The following is a 13,937-nucleotide window of genomic DNA, read 5'->3' as shown; positions in this document are numbered from 1 at the left end:
GTTCAATAACAACATTGTATCTGAACAGAGTTGTGGTGGATGTGTAATTAATCATGTTTTGCTTCTGTTGTTGTTGCAATTATGATCATGCCTGTGGTAGAAGTTGATGTGTATGTGTGTGTGTGTGTGTTTGTGTGCATGTGTGTGTGTGTGTGTGTGTGTGTGTGTGTGTGTGTGTGTGTGCTTGTGCTTGTATTTGTGTGTGTTAGTGTGTGCATGTTTGTTTGCATATTTCCAAGTCTAAGAAATTTGAGAGAATAGTTTACAGTAACAATTTGCAATTTACAAACTCAAATATTTTAAACTAGGAAAATACTATTGTGACATTTGATTATGTTGGTACATGTCTGTCTGTTTGTTTGTTTGTTTGTTTGTTTGGTTCAAAAACAACAATCCATGTGATTTATTTGAGGCCATAACAGTAGTGTGGCTACAGATGGGGTTGTTTTATATTTTATAATTTTAATGTAATGTTGGTCAATCAAATTGTCATCTGAATGTAATATTTATTACATAGAGATGTCAGGGGAAAAAAAGTGCATTTTCAAAAAAAATATTGTCATATTGGAAGTGGCTGACATAAAATATCGACACCAGAAGCCACATGGTGTCATAAGCGCTTTAGGAACTCTTTTTTTCTTTCTTTTTTCATGTTTTCATTTTTTTTTCCATGTGTCTAACATCAACCCTGTTGTTATTTGTGAGCAGATTTAAAAGATACAGATGGCCCGGGCCTAGATTCGTGTGTTTCATCACCTGTCTTACCACTTGTTTCCATAGAAATGGCTACAGCTTCAGCACTATTTGTAGATTCCTCAGGAGTTTTCGATATTTCATGATCGTGCTCATGGTCGTGATGATGTCGATGTTTATGGTGGAATGCTTGTAAAGAAAAGCGTCTGTGAGTCTGTTTGCGACCTCCGCGACGTTTTGATATGTGTGGATTATCTTTTCTCATTGTTTTTGTCTTGTATATCTGCAATTGTGTATACAACCGCTTCAGTTCAGCCTGCAGAAAAAAACAGTGTGAAGAATGTAAATGTTAAAATCAAATAGTTGAATCTAAACATTTAAAAAAAAAAATATATATATATGCAGCAGAGTATGTTGGATACATTTTCAGCAACTAATCCACTTTTGATTACACATACATACATACATACATACATACATACATACATAATACATACATACATACATACATACATACACACATATACATACATACATGCACACATATATACACACACAAATATGTATGCATATATATTTATATATATATATATATATATAGAGAGAGAGAGAGAGTGTGTGTGAGTGCATACATATATGTATTTATCTCCCTCTCTTTATCTCCCTTCTCCCTCTCTTTCTCTCTTTTCTCCCTCTCTTTGTCTCTCTCCTCCCTCTCTTTCTCCTCTCTCTCTTTCTCTCTCTTTTCTCCCTCTCTTTCTTTCTCCTCCTTCTTCTTCTCTTTCTCCCTCTCCTCCCTCTCTTTCTCTCTCTCTAAAAAGAAAAAAAAAACTGCTAGCTCTTTTGGCTTTTTCTCGGAGTGGTTGGCGTTAGGAAGGGCATCCAGCTGTAGAAACACTGCCAGATCTGACTGGCCTGGTGCAGCCTTCGGGCTCCCCAGACCCCAGTTGAACCGTCCAACCCATGCTAGCATGGAAAACGGACGCTAAATGATGATGATGATGATGATATATATATATATATATATCTGTGTATATGTGTGTGTAAGTGTGTGGGTGCATATGCATGTGTGTGTGTATTCATGCACGTGTGTGTGTGTGTAAAGTGATTATATCTAAGATGACAAACTCGAAGAAAATTAAATACAAGGAGGGAGAAAGTATTTTGATTTGTTAAAAAAAATACCCTACAATTGTACATATATTTCAACACTTCAGCATTTTATCAAAGATGCTAAGAGATAATTAGATAGCAACTGATACAAGTTATTTTTTCTACATATTTTTATCATTAATGTATACATCTTTTACTGCATTTTTTAACACTTTTTATTTTGAATTCATTAGCTGCTAATCAGAGCTAGTTTTTGTCAAGGTTGCAGTACTAAAACTACCCTATGTGTGTCTGATGAAGGTTAACATAGACACATATATGAACATACTGTATATACATTTCTTTGTGTGAAGAGAGATATATTTGTATGCATGAAGAGACATTGCTGTGTTACTAAGAAATTTGCTTTGCAGCAAATAATTTTAGGTTGAATTCCACAACACAGATAAGTGTCATCTACTATAGCCTTTGGTTATGGTAACTTCACCCAGGGTCTGTTCCTGTCACTAGGTTCTTGACTTAGTCCATCTTCCAGGTAAATACCACCAGTTTGCTCTTGAGGTCCTTTAGTGGAAACATTCAAGCCAGGTTTCTAGACTGAAGGTGTTGTGATAAAAATTATGACACCCCTTTGCTAGAGATAGACTGGTCCAAGTAAAGTATAAATAGTAATGATTTGAGTGAGTTCAGAGTGCAGAGTTTGTAGTTGAGTGGAGATTGTGTTAGTTTGCAGTGAAGTTGGAAGGTGTTGGTTGGTTAGTTCACAAGGAATATTGATCGTTGGTTTGTAAAAAGATTTGTTAGTTCGTTACATTGTTTATACTGTAATTTGGTTATCTTATTTATTGTGCATAACAAATGATGCTACAGCAGAGGGTAATAGTCTAATATTTACATATGCTTTCTAATCAAAACAGTTGTTGAATAGCAAAAAGATTTAGCGGAACGCACTTTTAAAACAGGTGGTTGAAGAAGTAAACATCCATAGACTGAGCAAATCTGCTCAGCTTTAAATCATTGCTGAGGCAGATTTTCAATAGTTGGATGCTCTTCCAATCATCAACCATTACTTTGCAAGTAAGTTACTCTTTTTTGTTATACTGGTTGTCCAACATTAAAAGCTGAAAGGACAGGATGTATTTGCTCATGAGAGACTGTAAACAAAGACAACATACTGTCTTAGATCAACTCACTTGCCGGATAAGTATGTCTCCAATATATAAACTTTCAGTCTGGATATATAGGTGAAAATGTATATTTTCAATAATTTTATTCAACTACATTAATGAATAATATATTCAACATGGTTCCCACCATTTGTAATGCAAAATTTGATGATCCATGTTGAGTTCTACACTAGGCTATAAGTCTTGCAATGCCTAAGCAAAATATCTATATACCTATATCTATATCCATTTATCTATCCATACTTCCAGCCATCTCTCCATCTCTTTCTCTCTCTTCTCCCTCTCTTTCTCTCTCTTCTCCCTCTCTTTATCTCCCTTCTCCCTCTCTTTCTCTCTTTTCTCCCTCTCTTTGTCTCTCTCCTCCCTCTCTTTCTCCTCTCTCTCTTTCTCTCTCTTTTCTCCCTCTCTTTCTTTCTCCTCCTTCTTCTTCTCTTTCTCCCTCTCCTCCCTCTCTTTCTCTCTCTCTAAAAAGAAAAAAAAACTGCTAGCTCTTTTGGCTTTTTCTCAGATTTTGTTTACTAGTTGCACTCACAAGCCATTGTTCAGCCAAAGGTTATATAGAGACATGCTTGCTCAAGGCACTGCAGAGTCGGACTGAACCAAAACCAAACTTTGCAATAACACAGTGATACCTTCACCTCAGTAACAAATAAATATATAAATGAATGGCCGTTGCCAGCCTCGCCTGGCCCCCGTGCCGGTGGCACGTAAAAAGCACCATCCGATTGTGGCCATTGCCAGCCTCGCCTGGCCCCCATGCCGGTGACACGTAAAAAGCACCATCCGATCGTGGCCATTGCCAGCCTCACCTGGCCCCCGTGCCGGTGGCACGTAAAAAGCACCATCCGTCCGTGGCCATTTGCCAGATCCGCCTGGCACCTGTGCGGGTGGCACGTAAAAAGCACCCACTACACTCACGGAGTGGTTGGCGTTAGGAAGGGCATCCAGCCGTAGAAACACTGCCAGATCAGACTGGGCCTGATGCAGCCTTCTGGCTTCACAGACCCCAGTTGAACCGTCCAACCCATGCTAACATGGAAAACGGATGCTAAATGATGATGATGATGATGATGATGATGAATGGAAACCAAAATGAAAGAAAAAAAAATAGAAATGACAAAATATATAGTTTATCCTCACTCTAATGTCTTCTGGATCCATGTCAGCCAGATTGATTTCTCCTACATCCACATCTCCATTGGATGATATTCCTATGTTGAGTTTCATTGTTTCTTGTGCTATACTGTCATGGACGTCAGACTGTGAATATGCTCTCTGCCGAATATGTTCTTCATCTGGAGGACGGTGAACATACCATAACTGGAAGAAAAGGCAAAAAAGAAGATTGCGTTTGAATGACTAACAGAGAGAGAGAGAGAGAGAGAGAGAGAGAGAGAGAGAGAGAGAGTATGTGTATGTGCGTGGTGTGTGTGTGTGTGTGAGAGAGAGAGAGAGAGAAATAGGTGTGTGTAAGTTCTTTTATATGCAAACTTTCCAACAAAATGTGATTCTTTTTGTGTAAAACTCTCCTTGTGAAAGATACACTAATATAAAGTTATTTTATTTCTTTTATCTTTTACTTATTTCAGCCATTGGACTGTGGCTATGCTGAGTCACCACATTGAAGGGTTTAGTCAAACAAATTGACTCCAAAACTTATTTTTAAGCCTCATTTATTCTCTCTTTACTGAACTATGAAGTTATGGGGATGTAAAGAAACCAAAGCAAGTTGGATCATATTCATGATTCATGCATTCATGTGTGTGTGTGTGTATGTATGTATGTATGTATATATATATATATATATATGTCTGTCATGGCAGATACTGGTGTCAGACAAATGGCAGCCATGCTGGTGGCACATAAAAGTACCCATTACACTCTCAGAGTGATTGGCATTAGGAAGGGCATCCAGCCATAGAAACTAGGCCAAATCAGACTAGAGTCTGGTGCAGCCTTTCAGCTTGCCAGACCTGGTCAAACCATCCAACCCATGCCAGCATGGACAACAGATGTTAAATGATGATGATGACGATGAATGGGATTCTTTCAGTTTCCATCTACCAAATCTATTCACAAGGCTTTGGTCAACTTGAGAGACTATAGTATTCAAAAGTGTTTCCCATCAATGAACTTAAAGAATATATACACACATATATATCTGTTGTCTTTTATCTTTTACTTGTTTTAGTTAGTTGACTGATGCCATGCTGGGGCACTCCCTTGAAGGGTTTTAGTCAAACAAATTGACTTTTTTTAAGCCTAGCATTTATTTTAAAGCCTAGCACTTATCAGTCTTTTTTGCCTAACTGCTAAGTTATGGGGATGTGTACACACAAACACCAGTTGTCAAGTGGTGGAAGGGATTAACACAAATACACAGATGCCCCCCCCCCACACATGCAATGGTCTTCTTTCAGCTTCCATCTACTAAATCCACTCACAAGGCTTTGGTTAACCTGAAGCTATAATAAAAGATGCTTACCTAAGGTGCTTCATAGTGGGACTGAACCTGGGATTATGTGGTTGGGAAGCAAGCTTCTTACCACACAGCCATGCCTGGGCCTATGCACACATAACAGCACACACATACTCACATACATCATCATCATTATTTTATGTCCACTTCCCATACTGGTGCAGGATAGACAGGTTGCTATGGTAAGAGTCAGCAGTAGAACACATTTATGGCTTATTCATTTTAATATCCCTTTCTGTCTAAGGTAAATGTCCTCTCATTTGGAGATAAGGTAGAATAACTGCTGTGCCGATGATGTCTATTGAGGCAGAAAAATGTGTCCACATGTGTTGTCTTGTCTCCAAATAATATGATTCTTTAATACCATGTCAGTTTTGGAGCAAATTCATTATTCATGAGATTATCTCCCTTTTGCTACCAAGGAATTGGTCTACCTTATTTGAAAGCAGAAATATTTTCAATAAAATTAAGGATTTATGTTACATGTGGGTGTGTATGCATGTGCATGTGTGTGAGTGTGTGTGTTTGTGTGTGTGTGTGTGTGTGTGTTATATCATAATTTAAAATATTTCTTTTCCAGTTATTTGTTTTATAGATCATATAAATGGTAAATCTATAATAGACAATGTCTTCAATTTTATTCCTTAGTTTATCATCATATGAATAAGTGTCGTTGCTTGTTTTAGATTATTGTATTTGATCGCATTAAACACATAAGAATATATTAGACCCTAATTTCAGCAGTGCATACAAAGGAAAAAAGTTTTTGGTGCATTGAAGCATTTAATGTAGGCCTGATTTCACATTAAGATCCAGGGTGATTTTCTGTGACATATTTTTCGCAAAAGTGGGTTTTATACGTCATCAAATACAGTGTATATAAATATATATATATATATATATATATATATATATACATACATACATATGTGTGTGTATATATAATAACACAGATGGGCTGTGGTAAAAATTTTCTAAGTTTTTTTCTAGTTCTTTCTCAAACTACTTTACTATTAGTTGGGATAATGAACAGAGCACTGTTCCTATATAGACCACTGTGAAGATTCAGGAATATACCTTGGAGGCAGTGTAGGAAATAGATACCAACTAGATTGGTGACAAGGGCTGAGTTGTTAGATTCCATAGCAATATCGAATATGTGAGGGGTATCATGCCTCATCCACAGTTTACCCTCAAATTTGATGAGGATTCTCATAGTGAACAAAATTGTATCAATGTTTGGTGATCTATATAAAGATGATGCTATGTTTATTATCCTAACTAATAGTAAAGTAGTTCTAGAAAGAACAGGAAAAAATCTTAACCACATCCCATCTGTTGTTCTTTATTTTTCACCTAACTTGGATCCTTCCATACATTTGGATTTAGAGTCTAGTTGATGGTGGAATACGAGCAGTGAATGTACACCTGTATGTCTTTGATGACATATTATGTATTCAGTCAGTCATTAAATATTAATTCTTTAATTTGTACCAAGTAATTCTTATTGTGTTTGTAGTATTTCTTAGTTCAAATTACTTAAAAGTGTAATATGTATACACACATGCACCCACATATCATCATCATCACCATCGTCATTGTTTTAACATCTATTTTTCTATGCTTGTATGGAGCAGATGGAGTTTGTTAAGGGAGATTTTCATTTGCTGGCTGCACCTCCAGTTGCCAACTCTCACCTGTTTCTTCTATGCAAGGTAAAATTTTGCCATAACCAGACATGTATTTTTCAGAATATTCGGACAGTGACTCTCATTTATGACTATCACATGTCAAGTCAAGTAGACACAAACACACACACGTGTGTGTAAGCACAGGCATGACTACAGGTGCAAACAATACAGTTTCTATATTGTGTATTCCTAGTAAACAATGAGTGTATGAGGGACGAATTGGGATTGCAGATTCTTTTATTCTTTTACTTGTTTCAGTCATTTGATTGTGGCCATGCTGAAACACCACATTAAAAGGTTTTTTGGTCACAGAAATTGTGGCACCAGCATGGTTGCTTTTACATCGCACCAGCAGCCACCAGCCCGCAAAACTAGGATCTCTTGGCTGAGAGAGGTATGTAAAGGACATGCCTGTATGCATGACTGATCATGATTTTTACTTGGTTTGACATGTCTTCTCAAGCACAGTAAACTGCCTGAAGTCTCAGTGTCTTGTCAGCTCCTCTGTGAGGTCCAACGTCTGAAGATCCTTTTTCACCACATATATAAATCTATGTGTGTGTATCTTTGTGTCTGTGCATGACTCCCCTCACTACTTGACAACTGGTGTTGGAGTGTTTATGTTACCATAACTTTGCAGTTAAGCAAAAGAGTGCAATAAAGTAAGTACCAGGGTTTCAAAAAGAAAGTACTAGGGTTGACTCATTTGACTAAAATGTGGTTCCTCAGCATGGCTGCAATCAAATGACGTAAACAAGTAAAATATAAAAGATATATAAATAAATAAATTTTCAAAACTACTGATTTATAGAAAGAAGCCAAGTGAAATTGTAGTTGCAGCCGATGCTGGTGTAATGCAACCGGCACCTATGCTGGTGGCATGTAAAAAGAACCTTTTGGGTCTTGGGCCTCATGGGGGCAATGTGGCTGATGCTGGTGTCACATAACTAGTACCTGTACCGGTGGCATTTAAAAAGCAGTTTTCGAGTGTTGGGCCTCACAGAGGAAATGTCAAATGACCAAGACCTTTGGCAATATGCCATGCTTACGAAGAAGACCCATCAAGCCAAGTGAAATGATAGCCATGACAGATGCTGGTGTAATGCAACTGGCACCCATGCCAGTGACATGTAAAAGCACTCATTGCACTCTTGGAGGGATTGGAGTCTGATGTAGCCCCTAAGCTTACCAGCCCTTCTCAAACATCAAACCCATGTTAGCATGACAATGGGCATCAAATGATGTTGATGAACTATAATAGCGAACGGATATTTTGGTTCCTTTAAATTTGCTTTTCTTTTAACAAAACTTACCTTTGGTCCTAATAATAAAATTAGTGTCACTGTAACAGTTAACTGGCAGCGCATGAAATACATTAGGAACAAATAATCAGGGTCTAATGACAGCCATAGTCCATGTCTGCAAAAAATAAACAAATAACAAAAATTAATAGAGTGAAAATGGTGTAATTCTGTTATTTCCAACAACAGTAATTGTAGTGTTATTAATGTATGTTCTGATATCATGGTTCAAGAAACGTTATTGTGGCTTTTTAGGACACTATGGTTGGGAGTAAGGTTACAAACATGCTTAGTTTTCATAAAATATAGATATTAGTGTAGGTATGGTTGTGTGATTATATGTATAGAAAAAATGCTTTGTAGACAAAGTCATGGATGTGTGGTAAGAAGCTTGCTTCCCAAACACATGGTTCTTGGTTCAGTCTCACAGTGTGGCACTTTGGGCCAGTGTCTTCTACTATAGTGCTGGGCTGACTAAAGCCTTGTGAGTGGATTTGGTTGACAGAAACTGAAAGCAGCTCATCATCAAAGAATTAATACTATTAATATATTATTACATTTAATATGAGCAATTATATATACTATATAATAAATTGTTATATATTTTTATGATTTCACTTAAAATTTTCACATATATTTTATTTTATATTATCTCAATCTATGAACTATATTTGGAATACAGGACAATGTAATGGATTTTATACATAATCATTATGGATTACTAGAGAAGATTTATAAAGGAGAAATATATGGATTTCAAGATTCTAATACTAAAGTGTACATACCAAAATCAAAACCAGTAATTTTTAATTCATATTTCAAACAAACACCATTTTTGCATATTACTTCCTATTTTTAAGAAACTACCATTCGATAAATTATACAAATTTCACATTTTATATCTTTGAGGAGCAGAAGTGTAGTCTATAAATGCTTATCAATATAGGATTCCATTATAGGGACAACACTTCTGCGAAATGATTGTAAGATGCTTTAAAAACTAAATTCAAAACTTTTAAACTGTCATATTTATTATATATACATACTTATACATATTTACATATATTTTTATATATATTTATATTTTTTATACAACAATTATTCTACACACGTATATATCTTTCGGAAGAATTTTCTGATATTGATTTCCTGATATTATTAACAATATATCATATAGTACACACACACACACACACACACACACACACACACACACACACACACACACACACACATATATATATAGTAAGAGGAGACATATAATATCCAGGCAGATACCAAATTTCTCTGAGTAAAATGCCAGGGCTGGTTCTGTCAGATGGTGCATTTTTTGGTAAACTTCCTTTAGCTCCTGTCTGATGTTACAGTTTATTTCATGACTACTTAGAGTCTAAAGTAGAATATTGATAATAAGGGGAATGAAGAATTTGAACATTCAAACTTTATGTTTATTTCTAGTTAGTTTATTCATAATAATTGTCTGACACGTGTTTTGACTGCATTAACTGCATGTAGTTGCATATCTAAATGTAGCAATTTATGCATTATTAGTACAATCTCTTCAGGGTATATAAGTATGACATTGTTCGAAGAGGAATTTTCCTCTGCTGAGCCTAATTCAAACTAGTAGTGGAGAAAAATACCTCTGTGAGCAAAGTCATACTAATACACCCTGAAGAGATCATACTAATGCATAAATTGCTGCATATAAATATGCAACAGTATGTAGTTAGTGCAATTGAAACACATGTTGGACAATTATTATGAATAAACTAACTAGAAATAAACAAATTTTGAATGTTCAAATTCGTTATTCTCCTTATTATCAATACACACGCGCGCACACACACACACACACACACACACATACAGACACACAGACACACACGCAGACACAGACACACACACATGCACACACACACACACATGCAAAAAAGACTGACAGAATAAGTATCAGGCTTTAAAAAAATAAGTACTGCGGCCGATTCATTCAGCTAAAAGTTCTTCAAGGCAGTGCCTCAGCATGGCTGCAGTGCCCCAGCATGGCTGCAGTGTAATGACTGTAACAAGTAAATGATAAAATATAAATGAAATAGCTTTTGGTTTCACCCTATATCATGGCACCTTGGGCAAGGATTATCTACTGTAGGTTTGGTTGACCAATGAATTGTGAGTGAAATTTGGTTGACAGAAACTATACAGAAGCCTACAAAATGCACACACATGCAAACACACATACACATACACACAGATATGTACATAATCACAAGCTTGTGCACACATATACATATATGTATATATCATGTATGCCAGCATGTGTGTGTGTGTGTGTGTATGTGTGTGTGTATATGTGTGTGTGTATGTGCATGTGCATGTGTGTGCTTATGTCTATATGGCTTTCATAGCAGCTGTGACATTTATGTTTCAAGTAGACAATATGTACTGCAGCTTGGCAGTTTAGAGTGTAAAAACCAGTGGGATAAAATACTTTATCTGAGGAGGAGGAAACACTGCTAGCAGAAGGGGCCTTTGTTCCTAAAATAAATACTTCCTTAAGAATTCTCATCCACTCCATGCTAACATAGAAAAAGCAGATGTAAAAGCAATAAGGATGAGGAAAAGAATTTTTGTATAATGTCAGAAACCATTCAGTCTTCTGCTCTTATCAAATTTCCTGTTGGAATTCAAATGATATACAATAATAATTAAATTTTCAAATATTTTTGGATTCCTTGCACACAACGCTCTAAGAAGCTCCAAATATCATTCTTTTCACACATGCATCAGGTCTCTAGAGCAGAACAGTCTGACATTAGAAGAAACAAACAAAAAAGGATAAAAAGGCTATTTTTAAAAATACTAAATTCACTACTTCAGATATATATTTCAGATAAATCTTGGATTAAAGTTACAGGGAAACAGATTTCATTAATATATTGAAACAACTTCCAAAAATAGACATGACCATCATGCCAGACACAAAGACATAAGCAGGAGTGTGGCACTATCAATGTGGAACTATACTCCATGATGACTTAACCATTTTCTTATAATATTGTACTTGAAATACATTACCTTTGTTTCAATAATTACTATTTTTCAAAAATTGTTGGATTATTTTACTTTTTACTTATATCTAGCATTTGTAATAGCAATTATTTTTGTGTTGAAGAGATATCACTGAAGATTACATGTAGGAGCAGCACTCCATTGTGGACCTCTATAAATAGTGACAGGATGGAGAAAATAGCCAATAATTCTAATGGATATAGCTTGGAGAAGGATGGGTATTGTCAACCAGCTTTGTTATATACATTATATGCAATATATCATTGGTTCTCAACCATTTTTTACCTAAGAACCTTTTTACAGGGCCAGCAATTTCAGATTAGTCTAGGTAAGTCGATTATATCGACTCTAAGGCTCAACTAGTACTTATTTTATTGACACTGAAAGGCAAAATTGACCTTGGCAGAATTTGAACTCTGAACATAAAGATGGACAAAATGCTACTAAGCATTTTGCCTGGCATACTAACAATTCTGCCAGGTTGCTATCCTGAGCTACTCAAATATTGATATTCAATCAATAATGGATTAGCTCCAACTTCTGGCCACAGTCACAGTATCTCCTCTCTCTAGCTCTGCTATTGTTTCTATAACAGCCTCCATTCCTCAGAGTAGACTAGTCTTATATCTCCACCATACAGGCATCTCTGACTCACTTGTCTTTCCACTTCTCATCCCTCATGCTGTATCCAAACCCTTTGACCCTGCACTGACCACTATTCCCAGTCCTTCTCCCCAGAATATTGGCCATTTGGAGTCTTCTCCCTGCTCATGTCTTCTTTCCTGCTGGTATTGAGTTGCAGTAGTTTAAATGGTACATCAATGGCATCAAGCTCACTGGCATTGGAGAGCCAATGATTATGAGCAATGTTCCTTCAACTAGACCTGAGCTTGTCTACCCTGTAGTCCCTGTTTATAAGATTAGACTTGGTCATTTGGATGTTAAATATCTTGAACCTGGACACAAGTCTGTATTGATGGTATGATATAATCTAATGATGTTTCACATGGTTATATATCATATAGTGACTTTGTCATCTTCACTTTAATTTATCTTTTAAAAGATTTGTTAAATATATTATGAATAAAAGTCATAGAAATATGAGTAAGGCACTGTACATCTATTAACCTAATGTGCATTTGAATGGTTGATTTATTCATTTGAATATTTTAAGAAATTAAATCAACTCCTATCTCTCTCTATCTCTCTTTTTCACTTTCTTTTTGTTCTCTGTTTCTCATGTGGTCACATATTAGCAAAAGCAGCACAAATATGTCAGTAAAATCTCCCCTTTGATAGAATTCTAATATATTTCATATAAAATTCCCAGAAGAGCTGTTACTCTGATCAGGTTGATATACTAGTGAATTTATCCTCTCTAACCACACCCAGATGTTGTCAACAATTTGTAAACAGCATACTGGCAGAATTTGATGTTAAAGAATCCTAACCATGGAGTTAATCAGGAAATTACTTTCCTGAGCAATGTTGGTCTCAAACAAACCTAGGCTTTATCAATATACTGAAAAATATTACAGAAAACTTTTCATTCCAAAATTGTGCTATATTAATGCCTTTAAGAACTACAGCCTTTCTGCTCTTTGGGAATTCTGATGGGAACTCTATACTTCTATATACATATGGTAACCTCTTAAGTGTCTGTCATCAAATTCTAACTTGCAGGAAGGATCAAATATTCACACTGGAATGCATACCGTCAGAGCTCCAAATCATTCTAGACAAGAACAGTCTGACATTCAAAGAACCATAATTATTCAATTTCTTTGGAAAAATTTATCAAAATTTCCTGAGACTTAAAAAAAATACTAAATATACTGCTTTAGATAAATATTTAAAATAAATCTTAGATTATAATTACACTGAAATAAATTTCATGAATGTACTGAAATTACAACTTTCTGAAATAGACATGACCATCACAAATTTCAAAATGTAGAACAGGAGTGCAGCACTGTTGATGGAAACTGTACTCTATAAATACACTATCTTTGTTTCAATTAATTTTTTAAATGATGAAGTGTTTAATAAAATAGCTTTGTCATTATTAAATTGATCTACTGGAACAAATTAACAAGAAATTTCGATTGGAAATTTTTATTTAGACTACTTTAAAACAGATAGTTTATATCATAGAACCAATGGTGGTCACAATTGAGTTGTTAAAAAAAAACCTTGAAAAAACTAAAACTGAAACCAAAACAAGCTACGACCCCACCACCACAGTGAACAGTGATTCAAAGTAAAACTTAGTGAAATGGTTGTAGGGAATATAAATTTTTTGACAGGAAGTTTAATACTTTTATCACTCCACTGTTAGTGTATTTCTAAACCTTTTTATCTTACTTGTACTTGTGACGGCATTCACCCAGGGCGGGTTGAATCC

The 13,937-nt window shown here is 35.7% G+C and overlaps 1 protein-coding gene across 1 annotated transcript in view; it reads right to left on the bottom strand.

The window, feature by feature from the left end:
* The window catches only part of LOC115225199 (probable G-protein coupled receptor 158), a 91,961-nt gene that overhangs the window by 377 nt on the left and 77,647 nt on the right, over window positions 1-13,937 (bottom strand). The window contains exons 13-15 of the mRNA XM_036500740.1: window positions 8,477-8,582; window positions 4,134-4,313; window positions 1-1,009 (exon numbers count right to left, since the gene is read on the bottom strand). The exon at window positions 1-1,009 is cut by the window's left edge and continues 377 nt beyond it. Coding sequence (XP_036356633.1) covers window positions 695-1,009; window positions 4,134-4,313; window positions 8,477-8,582 — 601 coding nt within the window. The 3' untranslated portion in view covers window positions 1-694. The remainder of the gene's footprint in view (window positions 1,010-4,133; window positions 4,314-8,476; window positions 8,583-13,937) is intronic.

Source organism: Octopus sinensis, linkage group LG2 (genome assembly GCF_006345805.1).
Source record: "Octopus sinensis linkage group LG2, ASM634580v1, whole genome shotgun sequence".
NCBI lineage: Eukaryota > Metazoa > Mollusca > Cephalopoda > Octopoda > Octopodidae > Octopus > Octopus sinensis.
Note: the sequence above shows the minus strand (reverse complement) of the source record. Positions and strands in the feature narration are given on the sequence as shown.